Consider the following 16,744-nt stretch of genomic DNA (forward strand, 5'->3'; position numbering starts at 1 on the left):
AACATAAAAAAGCATTAATACTGGCGGGGCGTGGGGAAAACACTCTTTACCTTCCGGAAACCACAAGTGTTCCATCATCCAGCAAATATTCTTTCACATTCTCTGGTAGGGGAAGTATAACACTAGAAGAAACAGGAGAATTTCCTTAACAATTTATTATTGATGTTACTTGTTAAAATAATAACAAAAGTTAAACAAAAATAATTTGTGGGTTTTCTTTAATAGAACACACCTCAACAACAGTATGTATGAAAAAAACTATTTCTCTTTCTCTTCTCTCATCCCTTCCCAAAAAGCAATGCCCGTTTTCCCTCCAGGGAAGTAGAGGAGAAAGAGGCAAAAATTTTACATGAAATGCACAAAAATGCCCCACTCCTTCAAAGCTCTACGACATTCAAAGAAATAGCGTGTCCAGCCAGCGAGAAGGAGACAAAATGTTGCTTTAACTAAAGGTTTCCCTTCTGAGATACAAACCAAAATATGTCTATACCACCCAAATGTTCCAAAAATGCAGGACTATCACTAAACTTACAAAAAATATGCATGCACCAAACACTAGAAGCCATAAAAGATTAAATGCTTTGATTACTAAAAGTCTGATGTCAGCACTTTTTGATCCAACAGAGTAACTATCCTGAGCTTGACTTTCCCGAGTTACCAGTAGTTCTCCCAAACATCTCATGACGTGCAGCAGCACCTTAGAACTGCAGAATTTGCTATACCTCCCAGAAATACACAGAAAGATGAAGTCAGCCACTTGGTTTCGGTGGGTTCAGCCTCCGTGTCTTTGAGCAACCAAGTGGGAAGAGCAATGATGTGGCTATCAGCTGGTGCTCAGTCCCACCAGGAGGGCAGGGCTGCCTGGCCTGCCCAAAACACCCTCTCAGGGTGTAGGGAGGAGCCCCCAACTCCTGGAACTCCAGCTTGATCAAGCCTTCCTCACCTCCATCCCAGCTCTGTCCCACACAGGTCCCCTATATCTCACCCAACACAAGCCCATTTCCAACGCACCCAGCACACCCCCACACAGCTCCCCTACGCCCCTCCACACACCCTGCTTTTCCCGGCCTAAGCCTACATCCAGCCCCACACCGCTGCCCTCACCTGCGGATGGTAACGGCCCTGAAGAGCGGGTACCACACGGAGAACTGGCAGTGCACCACCTGCTCCTTCTTCATCCTCCCCCCTCACTCAACACGGTCCGGCCCGTTTCGGCCCCCCTACACCGCTCCCGGAAGCTCCCGCTCCGCCCGGAACCTTAGTCCCCTCAGCTCTCGGTGTCAGCCGGCCCGCCATCGGCGCTGCACACGGCGCGGCGCAACCCGGATGCGGCTGTCCGCTGCACACGGCCCCGCTTCAGCGGTGCGCGCGGCGGCCGCCTCGCCTCAGCTCACTGTACCTCACCTCAGCCACCGACGCCTCAGCGCCGCTCGGTGCCCGTCCCGGTCCCGGTCCCGGTCCCGGTCCCGCCCGGCCGCCCCCGACCTCACCTCACGGGCCCGCGGCAGCGGCTCCCTTCAGCTGCCGGACCGCTCTCCTGGCCTCGTACGTGTGCGTGGCCCGAGCGGGGAGGTTTCCAGGCGGTTACCTGGAGAACACGGGTGGCATTAGGGGAGCTGGAAGTGTTTTTTCCCCCGCTTAGCAGCCTTTCCTTTCTTGCTTTGCATGTGCTTGTGTGGAATTTCCATGCACCGGTACAGGTTAGGGGTTGACCTTCTGGAAAGCAGCTCTGCAGAGGGACCTTGGAGTCCCTGGTGGACAAGAAGCTGTCCATGAGGCAGCAATGTGCCCTTGTGGCCAAGAAAGCCAGTGGTCTGCTGGAGTGCATTAAAAAGAGCGTGGCCAGCAGGTCGAGGGAGGTCATCCTCCCCCTCCATTCTGCCCTGGTGAGGCCACATTTGGAGTAGTGCATCCAGTTCTGGGATTTCCACTTCAAGAAGGACAGGGAACTACCCTGTCATGACCTACAGTTATGCCAGGGAGGGTTTAGATTGGATATTAGGAAAAAAAAAAAAAATTCACCAAAAGGGTTGTCAAACATTGGAACAGGCTGCCCGGGGAAATGGTGGAATCACCATCCCTGGAGGTACTTAAAGGACGGGCAGATGTGGTGCTGAGAGACATGGTTTAGTGGTGGTTTTCGCAGTGTTAGATTAATGGTTGGACTCCATGATCTTAAAGGTCTCTTTCAACCCCGACGATCATATGGTTCTGTGAAATACAAGTGTGCTGACTGGTGGGAACAAGTTTAAAGTGACTTAGGAGCTTTTAGTGATGTTTATCTTCAGGACACAGATCTTGGTGTGCTGGTGGTTAAATTGTGCATGAAACACTGCAGGTGTCCATTTTGCACATTCTTCATTAGAAACCCTGTATTTTGTTTTATCTTGAGCTTGGCTTAGGACATCATTGCTGAACTTCCATTAAATCTGGTTGCTGTCAGCTGGGATGTGTAGTTTGAATGAGAGAATACCTTTTGAGAGGCAATTTAGAAAAGCTAATCCATCTATCGTGACTTGGATAGGTTAATGTAAAGCCCTGGTAGCTTGACAGCGCTCTAAGCTGATTCACAGGTCTCAGTTGGCTTAAGATTTTAACTCCTGGGAAGGATATTTTGGAAACTGTAGAACGGTTGGACGTTGCCTTGAGAGGAAGCCACTCAATAAAAGAATAAGCAACGGGAATAAAGTTACACCTTTTATAAATGGTATGCCTCTTTCAGGTCTGAGTGTGACCCCCACATGAAATAAATGGAACAAATCGCATGATTTGCCAGCAGTAGCCTGTGATACTAGCCACAAAAATCATCAGAGAAGGTAGAAGCAGGCCAAACAGTTTTGGGTTTTTTTTCCATAATTTATAGTTCAAGTTCTGTTGATTCATGCTAAGAAGGCTGATAAACGTGGAAGCTTTGACATATTCTTAAGATTGTGCTGATAACTAGTAAAAATTTATATTGATAGAGTTCATGTAATCGTAAGTCGGGTAGTCGCGCTCCCAGGCTGCTGTGTGAGCTGCGTTGCATTTTTAAACTCCAACGATGCAGTGGTAATTTTATGAGATGGAAGAACTTTCCTGTCTGAGGGTTGCAAGACGAGGTCTATTCTGAAACCTAACCCAGGGCTTTAGAAGCCTAACATTGTAGTGTTAAGTTTAATTTTCAGTTGCAGCTAATTTTATGAAGAAAAGGTGTTGCTGCGCTTGACAGTGTGAGTAATGTGAGATACCAGAATTGCAGCCTTTATTTAACCAAAAGATATTTCAACTTTCTAACAGCAGAAATTCTTGCTTCAGTACAGTCAGCGGAATTTGGAAAAAATTACTTCTTTGGTGGAACTTTTAAAAATGTCCCTCATACATAGAGTTATTGCACCCACTTGTGGAGGAGTTGAGAACTACAGAAGCTGAGATAGCTGTCTCTAGTTTTCACCTATTTTAGATTTTAGTGATCACTGTAACCACTGAAGCTGTGCAATTTTTTGTTATTTTAAGTCGCAAGCCACCCTCGAATCTCTCCGCTGCAGAAGAGAGCAAGCTGTGTTGAAAAGAGCTTCTGCTGTGAGATGAGGTTCTAGTATGTACTTGTAACTGATATAGGTAAGTGTTAATGCCCTTGTACAAACGGTTACGAGAGCTGCTTGTGGGATTTAGGGTTCAATTGCGGTAATCCGTGTCTGAGAAAGATACACTGATACTTGCAAGCTCGTGTAGAAGGATTAGTGTGATCAATGGAACAGTATTTCCTGTGAGGGGAGAACAGAAGAGGAGGGCCTATTCAGCCCGATCAAAAAAAAAAAAAAAAACCACCAAAGTTTAACAAGAATATGGTTCACTGTCTACGCTCTTGATAGGTTTATATTGTCAGTCAAAAAGGCTGTAATTCTTTCCAAACATAGGAGGTGAATTTATTGTAACTAGGTATGTGAGGGTTTTATATTTTTAAAGCTGGATACTTTGGGTATCACACAGAACCTCCTTTACTGTTTCCTTTGGATGACCAGGAACCTCTTGGAACTGCTGGGCTGGGCTGTGCTTCTTTTGCATGAGTTTGGTAGGAAGCCTGAGCTTCTATTTTAGAGCCACCGCAAGATGCCATGCCATTGTCCAGCCACAGCTCTTAAATCCTAAGTGAAAAGAGTTTGAGACATTGCTGGCTTGAGCAGATGGGTAATGGCTAACAGAACTAATGGGGGATAGAAATTGGAAGATAAGTGAGATTCTAGAACAGTTTTTCATCAAGTAGTAATAAGGTGGATAGTAAACCTATGTGGTTTTAAGATGGAGCTTTATTGCTTGAAGAAAGGATGATGTAACATGTTTTTAAAAGAACAGAACTGGATTTAGTAAGTCAGGGTTCCTTTTTAGGATTTGTTACATAAAGACAATTTGAATGATTGATCACTGTAACCTATTTCATCCAATGAGACTGTTTTAAGACTTAAGAAAGAGCCTGCACTGTGTACATTTTGAGGAAATGGATTTATGGATTTTTATCGGAGGAAGTTAGATGTAATCCTGCTGATGAGCAGAAATACTTTGTACTACCTATTCCTCTTAACTACTTTGTGGAATTTACATAATGTAAATCTTATGTGTAAGGAAGCTCATGTTGGTGCATGTTCTTAAATGTTTCACAAATGTGCAGCAGATGTTACCATAAAAGGATAAAGGTGAAGTGAAAAATGAAAGTGCTAAAACTGGGTATGACAGAGAAGGTGATCACACACTTCTGGTACTGTTCGTTGCTGGAGACCCCTACAGAGCCTTACTAAAATCCTATTTGAAGTCAACAGAAAGATTCCCGTTGACTTTATGGAAAGTTTATGACCATCAACGCTAAAAGTTCAGTTGCCTTTCGCACGGTGTTGGCCACATCGTTCCCAGTAGGAGAGACTGACGTGCTTTGGTCACGCTAACTCCACGTGCCACCTAGACTTGCAACACATGGGTGACTTTTTGACCTTGTTTTTTTGGGGGAAGGATTGAGTCATTTACTTGTTTATTTGTGATGTGTGTAAGGTGGAGGTAGTTTCTAGTTCTGGTTCTTTCTCAATAGCAGGTAATTTTTACCCCCGAACTCCTCTTAGTGTAAGATTTTTTTCCACTTTCACAGCGGAGTCCGTAGTCCTGTTGTGATAACGCTGCATTGACAGAACACTTCACACAGATCAGAATGAAACAATTTGACTAAAATAGGTCAGTTTCGTCTCCGTGTGTGTCTGCCCTTTGAATAGTTTTGGAGGGTGTCTTCAGCCAGCACAGCTACTCAGCAGCTGATAGGGCTGTTACAACTACGTAAGTCAAGGATTTGACCCAAACTTCCGCTTCTCCTTTGACTTGTTTGACTCTGAAACCATCAGGTGAAGCTGAAAATGTGAATGGCACTTGCCATCACATGTCCTTAACTTTCTCCAGCAAGTTTTATTTGTTAATTTAGAATGCAGAAATGAACCTTTTAACTTTACTCTGAAAGCAAATATTGACTTTGTTTCATAGTAATCTGGACTTTGCACAGGAGGGGGAAAAGCCTGACATTCCTGAAAATGGCAGCTGAGACATCCACAGAAGTTCCAAAAACTGCTAGACAATTCGTCCTTAAAGAAGAGGTATAGCATGCTTGGGTTTTGATACATGTTTAATTGTTAAATAACAGTTATTTGAGACTGGTTAGAATGTTTGTGAGTGCAGAGTAAGAAATGCTGTAGATGCTGTACGGTTGTAAAATCTATTCAATAGACAAAACACTTCTTCCTGATGGTCAGAGAGTTTAAAATAGGTGATATTTCTCTTTGTTGAAATAATCGTACAAAGTGTCAATGGGGAGAGAGAAATCTACAGTGTTGCACTATTTTAAGCTGCTTTTTTTTTTTTTAGGATTTTGCAGATGTTTCTTGTATTGTCTGTTCAGGCTGTTTTCAATGTTCAGAAATAATGCTGATACCTCCGAGAGACTATGGAAACGAGTGGATCGTGAAACTCAGCCTTGTTTCCTTTCCTTTAGGATGAACCACTGAGGGTTGCCTTAACATTTAGGATCGTACCTTCTTTGATGCTTTCTGAAAGAGTTTGAATTTAGATAATTGCTGTTCTAAAGACATTAGTAAGGAAGTAGTAAGATTTTTTCAAAAAATATTGTGCTCACATCTTCACAGAATCAGAAAATACTCGGTCCTGAGGAGGGAATTTGGAGTGACTTGTGGGTGCTTATTAGGAGCACTTGCACCCTAATTTAAACTACTAAATATTGTTTCTATTCTCTTTTAAGTGAATGGTGCTAAAGTCAGGTTTGGAAACAACATCAACGCTGTTATAGCACACATGTAGTTTCTTTTATCCAGTGTTCTTTCCTTGAAATGAATAGTCTTGTAATTTCTTTAAATTTCAAGGTGCAAAACTTTTTCAGAAAAGAAGAGACTCACATTATTGGGGTATATTTATGGCTTTTCCCCTTGGGGTTTTTTATTATGAATATTTCTCAAGCATAATTTCTTCACGGTGAGGGTGACAGAGCCCTGGAACAGGCTGCCCAGGGAGGTTGCGGAGTCCCCTTCTTTGGAGATTTTCAAGACCCACCTGGATGCAGTCCTGAGTAACATGCTCTGACATGCTCTGGGCAATCCTGCTTCAGCAGGGGAGTTGGACTAGATGATCTCTATGGTCCCTTCCAACTCTAAAAAATCCAGTGAAATTCAGTGAAATAAAGGGGTTAATTTTTGTAAGCTTTTTGGGTTTTCTATTAAGACCTGTGTTTTTGCAGGTAGTGTTGTAATTTTATCCTTTTTTTTTTTGTTTGGTTTTTTTTCTCCATAGTGCCTCTTAGTCCTTCTCCTTTGGAATGTTCTACTCTTTGGTGTCATTGGAAGTTTGTAACTAGAGCTTACATATTTTAAGCTACTTAGTTTTTCAGTCATTTTGTGGGATTAATATGGGAGAGTATTTACCGTGCCTCTGCCAGTGGCCCTTATATTGAAAGTGGTTCTGTAACTCTTCGGTAACTACATGGTCTGATGTTGGAATAGCTTCTTTCATGAAAGTAGCAGCTGATCTTACTTCCTTCTTCCTGCTTCTGAGAACCCACAGTCAGGCTGTTGTAAGCAAAAGCAGATATTATTTGCCCATCAAAGTAATAGATAAAGGAATAAAAATAAATCGTTCTAAAACTGAGTATGGTAAGTGCAACACATCCTGCAAAGTGTCCTTAGGCTCTAAATAGAGGATTTAGCAAAGCCGAAGTTACACTTCTGGGCCAGCTTCCACAGGTGTTAATTGGACATCCGACGAGGCAGGTGACAAAATTCTCATTTTTTTCCAGGGAAACCTGACAACTTTCCTTTTTCTCACCCTGTAGGCTGTTAGCAGCAAGGGATTCACTTAACTTTAGAGGACTGTGGAACACACTTCCATTGTAAATATTTATGCTACATGGCCTGTAGTACTTTTTAATTATTGCTCCATGACAGTAGAGGCCAAAAGCTGTACTTAAAAATAAGACACTTCGTGTGAGGTGGTTTGTTTTGTACACATAAAACACATAAAACCTTCTTTTTTCTTTTTTCTCTTTTTTTAATTTTGTGTTTTTGGAGCTTGAATATGTCTAATTTCTTACAAACTAGGGATTTCTTTGTCCTCCAGCGTTCCTGGGCACCAGGATATGGTTCTGATTTCAGCCATTTCCCCCTTTCTTCTTAGCAAATGGTAACCTGATGACAGGGGTAATGATGTGATCTGTCAGTTCTGTTGAATGCTGCAGCAATGCGGGACCGCGATCAATAATCTAGTCCTTCGTGTTCTCTGTGGTATTTAAAAAAAATTCATTAACACAAAACGTTTGGCTGTTTGGTGTTTACTTAACTGAAGTATATTTATTCCTCTCCTTGAATAACCAAGGGAACACGATTTTCATCTGTTTCTCTTTTGGATCTTCCTGTGCTTTTGTTCTGCAGTGATTTAGGAGTGAATGCAAAGCTATTTTAAATACACCTGAATGCTTCCAAATGGAATTACTTCTTGTACCTGTAATCAGCATAATATACTTCATCTTCTCCTTTCCTTCTTGTCTTTTCTGGTTTTGTGACCTCAAACCCATTAGAAAGCCCATTTCGGAACACGTAGCTCTCCTTTGCCAATTCCTCTTATGTGGAAATACTATACTTTCCACAATAAGCACCAAAACTCCTACATGAAAAATTCATGTAGCTGCGTTTACAACCATAGGAGTGCTATTTTCATTTCAAATGCCTATCCAAATAATTGTTCTGAAGAACACATTTTAAGAATTATGTGAGTTCATCCAGCTCAGTTATAATTTACTGGACACCTGAATCACTTCTGATTTGCCTTCTGCCTCCAGCTGATGCTGTACTGTGCTTCTGTACTCTAGTTATAGCTGCATTGTGTAGTACATTTCATTTCTCTGTATTCTTTTTTTAGTTGGTGAGTCTCTCACTTTTAATTTCAAGACCTCCGCGGCCACACAGGCCCTATTTACTCCTTGTCCTGCGCTAGAGGATTGTAGCTCCAACCACGTGAATGGCCTCTCGGACTTCATCCTTTGCTACAATTTAATGTTGTGGGTTTTTTGCCAGATCCTCTTTTCCCCTTGCTTATGCTTGTTCTGTTGCTGTCAGCAGTGTGTCTCATGAACAAATTACTTCCTATTGTCTAATCTTGCTGATTACATCTGATTTCTGTGGTCAGACCTATGGCCAACTTGATACAAAATTGTGGAGACGAGCTGCTTGTCTGCCTATACCTTTAGCAAAGCTTAAAATACAAGTTACATTAAAAGAAGTAAGCTGCTGGGCTAATACCTAGGGATTTTTCCTTTTTAAAGGAATTATGTAAAAGATGAGGAAACATTACAGGGAAAATAAAGTCATTTAGCTCAGAATAGACATTTTGTAATAATGTTAATGCCAAGCACTCAATCAGCAGCTCTCAGAAATCCTAAAAAGGGCAGGTATGTATCACTGCTCGCAGTTACAGAAAACAGCAGTTTACACAAGGGCACAGTCTGACATCATGGCAAGAAAAGTTTCAAAATAGTTTGGTTTTTGGTCTTGCATGTTTAGGCGTTAGGCCGTGCTCTCTGATAAGTGGGCGCTCGTGACCACCAGCGTAGCTAAAGTCTGGGCAGATCAGTGCCCCCTTTTTCTTTCTCAGCTGAAACATGATCTTTGTGAAATCCTTCTAAAAAGATGAGGATTTTCCAGTACATAAAATCCCACTGAATTCATTGAAACGTGATTATAAAAGTCAAGTTGAGAAAAGGACTTAATTTCTATTCCTATTCAAGAACTTGGAGTAAATGTATTTTTTTTGCGTATTAGCTACAGGAATGTTGTTGCACGTTCCTGCATGTATTCTGATGCTGAGGCTTTGTCTTCAAAAGAATCCAAAAACAGTTGTGTTGTTTCTCTCCTTAGCCCCCAAATATCTTTGAGATTGATCTTATAATGTATATAACAATTCTTTATTTTAGGTAATCGTAGAAAGAAAATGGTTGAAGCTTGAAGAAACAACTTACACTGATCCCTTTGGTAAAACCAGGTAATTGCCTCTCTGGCGTTTCAGATTCCTGTAATGTTCCCAATTGTGCGGGCCCCCCAGGCTGGAGAATGTGAGCGTTACAAACCTATTGCTCAACACCAGATGAGATCTCTTCATTGTGCAATTCCTTTATAGTTCGTACCGTTCAGAGAAAAAAAAAAAAGTCTTGCTCTGGCAGATGTGCTAGCACATGGGATCAAATTTGGCTCCCAAGTCCCTTTGGGCACATTGGACCCTGGTTTACTTTGCAGTTTCTGTCCCTTATAAAGAGGCTGCGCAGAAGAAGTTCTAACTCTGCAAATAGACCGTGATGATCAGAGAATCCATTGTGGCTTTTCTGGTTCTTCATTAAGGGCTTTTTTCCCTGCTGATGGTGCTGGATCTTGCATACTCTTGTCAAGTTACTGGCCTCTTGTATATTATCGCACCCATTCGGTTCTTCTCCGTGCTTTAGTTTTGCTGTATTTATCTAGATGTGACACCACGGCTTTACTTCCCTCCCCTTAATCTATTAGATTCTGTACTGTTTGCTTTCTCTAGTGCCTCCCAGTTCATCAGCGAAGTATACTTCTAAAAAATAGCAAAGATTGGAGCTTTTGTGAAAGGGTTTTTATTGCTGGTGGATTTCTGGTTTTTACTCATCCCATTGCTTATTTTGCGAGAGAAGCTTTGCTCTTCCTTGCCGTTGTGCTCCTCGTCTGCTTGAGTGACTGAGCTGAGAGTTCACAATGACTTACACTATAAACCTTATGCAAACGCAAGATAGAAGATAGAATGCACATGGTCTTGTTACAAAACTGTCTTTCAAAATCTGACATGTTTAATATGTAAATTGCTTTATTTTGCACTTTTTCAGAAATGCTTTCATAAGACTTGTCTGTTCTGTGTCAATCGTTTATGTCTTTCTCTCTCCTTCCTTTAATTAAGCAAAACAAAATTCTACTACAGACATTTTATAGTGCCAGCACATGCCAGGGCTTGCCTAAGGCCACCTCCTTTCTTACTGGGCCTCACCGTGCGATGGTATATTTTGCTTTTAAATTACAGTAGCAAGGGTAGAAGACGACTTACAAATAAACTGGATATTGTTCCTTTTAATGCATTCATTTGTTCTTTTCTCTGTGTTAAACAGAACTTGGGAAACTGTAAAGCGTACTGGCAACAAGAAGGGCGATTCAGCTGATGGTGAGGCATTGGTGACTTTTTTTTGGTTTGATTTTTCTCCTGTGAGAGTTCTTCTGATAAACTCGCAGTGCAGAGTTAGAGCCCGTCTGTTTCTGAAGGGATGAGGATGCAGAACAAATAGCTCAGCAGAGCTTGCTGTGCCCCTGAGCAAGTGCGGGCTAATGGAACGCTGACTTCAGTGCTGAAGAACCAGAGCCTCGCTGGTAGGGGTGTTTTCCCAAGATTATTGTATTCGCTTTAGAACAACGGAGCAATTTCAAAGACGTGATGGATGCCCTGATAGAGAGCAGCTCACAGAGCAGTGAATTGGGTCTGCTGGTAGGGGCAATGGATACACTTCTCTTTGGGCAAAAGAGGGACATGGTTTAGCCATGAAAGGAGTGTAGGAGGGGATTCCATAAAACGGCTTCAAACGGTCTCCGCAGGCAAGAGACCCCTTCCCTAGGTATTGGTGGACTGAGGCTTGGTCTTGCTCGGTACATGTGCCTCTCGTTTGCTGGGGTACTTTGAAGACCCCATTTTGGGCTTTTATCTCTCATCACGCACGATATAAGGAGCTTAAATTCATCGTTCAGGATTCTGGAGGAGGCATCTAAACGTTTAATGCTCAGAGTGATGGTGCTTGGGTTCCTTTCCAGATCTAGCACTACATACTCACTTTCTGCTCTACTCAAGATTCTATGTACTTGGTCTTCCCTCACTGTGTGTAGGTGTAGCAGTGATAGCGGTACTACAGAGAACTCTGCACTACGACTGCGTCGTCCTAGTGAAACAGTTCAGGCCCCCAATTAACGGCTATTGCTTGGAATTTCCTGCAGGTAAGTGACCGAAACGTGTCTTCAGATGTGCTCAGTGTCAAGATTAATCAAGTAGCTCTAGCCAGAAAATCGCGGTGAGCTCTGTCGCTCAGTGTGCTATTCAGAAATAGGAATATTTGATAGTGAAGAATACAAAATAAATATAGTTCCTTTTAGCAGATTGGAGGCATTTTGGAGAGTAGCCTGTTGTTAGAATATTGCATTTCCCTCCACTCCTCTTTTCCGTAAGAGCCGAAGCATTGGGCTCCTTTCCCTCAGGAGAACATTAATGTCATTTCCTGGGAAGGCCACACGCTTCTGTGGATGATCAGTTGAAGACAGCAGCGTGATGAATCCTGCAACTGGAATCCTTCCGGGCCGCTTCCGTTTATCCCTCTGTAAAAATAGGGCAGTGACACAATGTTTCACCTCATTTGTAAAGCTGGATTAGATCTCAGGATGGGTACTGGGGGTAAGTGATAACTTGTAAATGGTTCTGGTGTAATATTTCTCTCCCAGGCCTCATTGAGGAAAATGAGACTGCGGAAAGCGCTGCCTTGCGAGAGCTGGAGGAAGAAACCGGGTACAAGGGGGAAGTCGTTGAATGTACTCCAGGTCTTTTTTTTTTTTCTTTCCAAACTAATTCTGTCTTTGATGGGTACTCTAAATGTCTAAAATGCTCCAAACTATAGGAAAAATCTATGCAGAAAAGTCTACAGATCAGCAGGGAGCAGTATCCCAATGAGACTTCGGTCCCTGATGAGTCAGTTGCCGAGCTCCTGTTAAACACACAGGGCCAAAGCAACAGTTTGATGTCTATAGGGGAAAACTTTGCTGTGAAGATACTTTACACAAGACTGAACTACTCAAGCTGTGATTTGGCATTTTAGTATAAAAGTCTAAATTGCTGGACTTAATGTGAACAACATCCGTGAACTTAGGGAGAAAAAACAGCTGCATGATGCAGCCTGAGCAGAGGCCACCCTCTGCTCAGAGGGTCAGCCGTGGGAAGGTGACAGTACGTGGGTTCTCCAACCAGAAAGAAGGAAGGAAGGAGAGAATAATTTGAGTAAATCCAGAGATCCTTTGGAATGTGGCTGTTGCCGATCCAATGCTTCCTACATAAAGCAAAATGGAGGCACAAGAAGAACAATAAATAAAATGTGAGAAGGTAGGCAGAAAGGTGAGGAACTTACATAGGATTTCAAGTAAATGTCATTACAGTTGAGACTGGGCTTTTGGGTACAGATGTTTGCTGGGGACGGAGATGGAGACAGGTGAGGGCAGAATTAGACTTCAGTGGGCTGAGGAAGTCTATATGGGATGTGTGTGTATATATATATATAGGCTACAGTTTAATCTTCAGTGGAATGGAAAGCAAACCTTGGTGCTGAAAACAAGCCTTACAAGGAATCTTACAGAAATACTACTTTTAAGAACTTGTGAAAACAAACTTTTCACAAGTCTTCCAGCACAAATATATGCCAAATATATGTTCTCCTGTCGTATCACATATATTTCTGTGATGGTTTTTGTTAAAATATCAAGGTCCCTGAGTTCCGCTTTTGAAAAATAATGCTTACATGTCCTTGTTGGCAGCTCTCTGCTTGGACCCGGGTTTGTCAAACAGCTCAACGCACATCGTGAGCGTCACCATTAACGGAGATGATGCCGAGAATACAAGACCTAAGCAAAAACTTGGTGAGTTTTGTACCATTTATTTAAAAATTCTGGTACAAACGGTACAAAAAATTGTACCATTTATTTAAAAATTTTGAAATATTTAAAAATAACAAAAGACTGGGTTTAAAAGAACTATTCCTACCGCTGCCTCTCTTCTGTCCTGGCTGATTACATGCCGTACGTCCTTCAGATCACTCTAGATAAGCAGAGCCATGTTTCTTTGCTAAATTCACTGGGGACACCTGGATGTTGTGTCAGGTGCTGGCACACCCAGAATGAGAAATTTAGGTGCCAAACATCAGTGAGGGCCGTAAGCACTCGTGAACCTAGAAATTCCTCTTATTTGTGGCTTGGAGCTGGAGGTAATTACAGTGTCACTCACAATCAGTCACCTATCTCAAAATGCTTTTTAGTTGTAAACTCAAATGTATTTCAAAATCCTTAACTTATTACTTCTTTGGTTTTAATTACAGATGATGGAGGTACGTTACGTAGCTGACTCAGAGTGACAATAAGGTCAAGTGTGATCTCTGCATGGCACGTTTCGCTTAGAAAATGTCAGTTAAAACTGGTTTTTTATTTGGGCTTGGTTATTCGGTGCTGGAGCGAGTGCAGAGGAGGGCAACGAAGCTGGTGAAGGGCCTGGAAAACAAATCATATGAAGAGCGGTTAAGGAGCTGGGGCTGTTTAGTATGAGGAAGAGGAGGCTGAGGGGAGACCTCATCACTCTCTACAGCTACTTGAAAGGACACTGTAGAGAGGTTGGTGCTGGTCTCTTCGCACAGGTAATTAATGACAGAACGAGAGGGAATGGCTTCAAGCTCCAACAGGGTAGGTTTAGACTGAACATTAGGAAAGAATTTTTCACAGAAGGAGTGGTCGGGCATTGGAATAGGCTGCCCAGGGAGGTGGTTGAGTCACCATCCCTGGATGTGTTTAAGAGCCGTTTAGATGTGGTGTTGGGGGATATGGTACAGGGGAGAACTTTGTAGAGTAGGGTAGATGGTTGGACTCGATGATCCCAAGGGTCTTTTCCAACCTGGATGATTCTATGATTCTGAATCTCCTGACCCTAATTAAACACGCATGAGATGATTGGCTTTGGCCTAGACGTGGAAATTTCCGTGGGGCGTTATCGCTTCAAGTGTTGTACCCATAGCCCCAGTATCTCAGGAAATACAAATGACCGAATGCGCAACAGCTGTCGATCGAGCCCCAAAGACAACGGATTCAGACGGACAGGGGAGGTGTGCGCCAACACCGATTCATCAAGGACAAACTCTTTTGTCTGTGTGCTCTTTCGGTTTTCAAATGCATCTACAGTCCATCCCTGTACCAGTATAAGCCAACCCAAAGTCCCCTTCAGCAGTGTATTTTCCACACTCAGAAGGGAGAAGGTCTCTTTTCAGGATTCTTATCCCCCGTAACTGTCAGTTACACCGGTTTTCCCAGCTCTTTCTGCCAAACCTGTTTTTTAATTACCCTGGTCACTGCCTTCCCCCATTTAATTGGCCTTTTTGGCGATACATGAAGGCTCACAGGTTTTGGGTGGTGATGAGCATTAAGCCAGTTTGTTTTCCCTTCTGAACTGTAAGAAACCGGACACTGAAGTCAGCTTCCTCTGCTGTTCGCTAATTTTAAGGTGTGTAAATTTTTTTTTCTTCTCTCTTAGAATTTGTGGAAGTCATTTCACTTCCAAAGAACGACCTGCTGCAAAGGATTGACGGTAAGAGCTTTCTGACATGTTAAAATGCACAACGTGAGCTTCAGGAAACCTTTAGCTTCTCACCTCGTAGCTCCTCATAGCATTTCTCATCCCGAAATACCGTATTATCTCCAACAAAAAGCTGAGAGAGCCTGGGCCAGCTCTCAGTTAGCGACAGCATTAGGTGTTAGCATTAAAAATTCATCTGGAATGCTTCATTTTAGTAAAGGACTTAAATTTCCGTAGAGAAGTTCTAACAACATCTCGTAATTTATTTATTTTTTTTAATTTTCAGAACTCATAGCAGAAGAGCACATTGCAGTGGATGCCAGGGTCTACACTTACGCCTTGGCCCTGAAGCGTGCAGCAGAAAAACCGCTCCAAGTTCCTTTTATGAAGTTCTAAAACCAGACGATGAGAAATTTAGTTGAAAACTGCCTAATTCAGATGGCTTAGAAGTATAACTCTTCTTGTAACAAAGGTCCTCTGCTTTACTTGTAGAGCAAAAAAAAACAAAAAAAAAAACCAAAAAAAAGCATTTGTAGGAATGATTCTGATATTTTTATCTGGAATTACGTAACTGACAAAAAACATTTCTTCTGACTGCTCGGTCTTATCAAGTCCTGACAGAATAATCATAATAAAAACGCTGCTTAATTTTCAGAATGGCTCATTTCTCACTACATCGGTCGTTGCGCTTACCTGTCAGTGCGGGGAAGGTGCTCCAGCAGCACTAGTTGGTGGTGTAACAAGCCGAGCCCAGCAGGAAGAGCACGCTTTTCTCTCGTTCACAAGCAGCAGCGTTTCAACGATTGCGGGGCCCTTTCTGTGGCAGGAGCGGCAAGAGCCGGAGCAGAAAGAGCTGCGGAGGGACAGGGTGCGTGGGGCGTGTTCCAGCGGCAGGGTTCGGAACGGGCAGCACTAGGAGCTTCCTTTTGTGATTTAGACCTGAAGATGTTGCTTCCTTCTCCCAGCCCCAACTAAACTATCCGGAAAAGAGAGAATTGGTTTGTTTGATCTAAGAAAACAATGACTCCGACAACGACGATGATGACAGAAGGACAAACCCTCCGCTGGTGCACACCAGGGGGTTGTGTTGAAGGTCCCGTGCCCCGAGGCAGCAGAGCAGCAGCTCTCCCTCTCCCTCCGACACATCCAGTACCCGGCGGCACCGCGCTCTCATCACATCTAGGTACGTCTTTTGCCAAACAAACCTGCAGTGTATCTGCACGCAGTCCACAGCTTCCAGTACCCTAACCACCCACCACTGCTTAAAGGACAGGAACTAAGAGTTGCAATAAACGTGTACTAATATCAAAGTAGTCTCGCTCTGAAGTGAATTTGGGTGAGCATGCATAATTAGGAAGACTTTTCTAGCTCAGACATGAAGCGGAAAGCTTGCTGAAGATTTTCTTACCTTCACCAACACCAGAGTTACTTTCAAGCTAAGCGTGAGAGAAGACAGAAAAGATCAAAGTGTGAAATCAAAGGGAAGGAGTCATTGATTACAGCTGAGTGGAAAAGCTCAATGATCTTTAAGGGGAGGAATCTTGAGATTTGTTCTTTAATTCAGGCTGCTAAAAACTGATCAGAATTATATTCTGGAAAGGATAAGGATTAAAAAAAAAGAGCCTTCCAGAGGTTATCCTACCCCTCTGCTCTGCCGTGGTGAGGCCCCATCTGGAGCACTGTGTCCAGTTCTGGGCTCCCCAGTTCAAGAAGGACAGGGAACTGCTGGAGAGGGTACAGCAGAGGGCTACAAAGATGATGAGGGGACTAGAACATCTCTTTTATGAGGAAAGGCTGAGGGACTTGGGGCTTTTTA

General features: G+C 42.9%; 2 protein-coding genes across 3 annotated transcripts in view; one reads left to right on the forward strand and one right to left on the reverse strand.

The window, feature by feature from the left end:
- CDC123 (cell division cycle 123) overlaps positions 1-1,196 on the reverse strand; it is a 40,311-nt gene extending 39,115 nt beyond the window's left edge. Inside the window, exons 1-2 of the mRNA XM_074168126.1 lie at positions 1,105-1,196; positions 51-122 (exon numbers count right to left, since the gene is read on the reverse strand). Coding sequence (XP_074024227.1) covers positions 51-122; positions 1,105-1,178 — 146 coding nt within the window. The 5' untranslated portion in view covers positions 1,179-1,196. The remainder of the gene's footprint in view (positions 1-50; positions 123-1,104) is intronic.
- A 4,306-nt stretch (positions 1,197-5,502) lies between these two features.
- NUDT5 (nudix hydrolase 5) lies at positions 5,503-15,423 on the forward strand. 2 transcript variants are annotated; one of them, XM_074168925.1, is made up of 9 exons: positions 5,544-5,606; positions 9,482-9,549; positions 10,682-10,734; positions 11,445-11,552; positions 12,051-12,146; positions 13,131-13,232; positions 13,688-13,696; positions 14,887-14,940; positions 15,215-15,423. In XM_074168925.1, the coding sequence occupies exons 1-9, from the start codon at positions 5,544-5,546 to the stop codon at positions 15,322-15,324; spliced, it is 663 nt and encodes a 220-aa protein (XP_074025026.1). In that variant the 3' UTR covers positions 15,325-15,423. The 2 variants fall into 2 exon arrangements, with proteins under 2 accessions (XP_074025027.1, XP_074025026.1); XM_074168926.1 differs by lacking the exon at positions 13,688-13,696 and having other exon boundaries at positions 5,503-5,606.
- Positions 15,424-16,744: the final 1,321 nt, after the last annotated feature.

This window comes from Numenius arquata, chromosome 2, assembly GCF_964106895.1.
Source record: "Numenius arquata chromosome 2, bNumArq3.hap1.1, whole genome shotgun sequence".
Lineage (NCBI taxonomy): Eukaryota > Metazoa > Chordata > Aves > Charadriiformes > Scolopacidae > Numenius > Numenius arquata.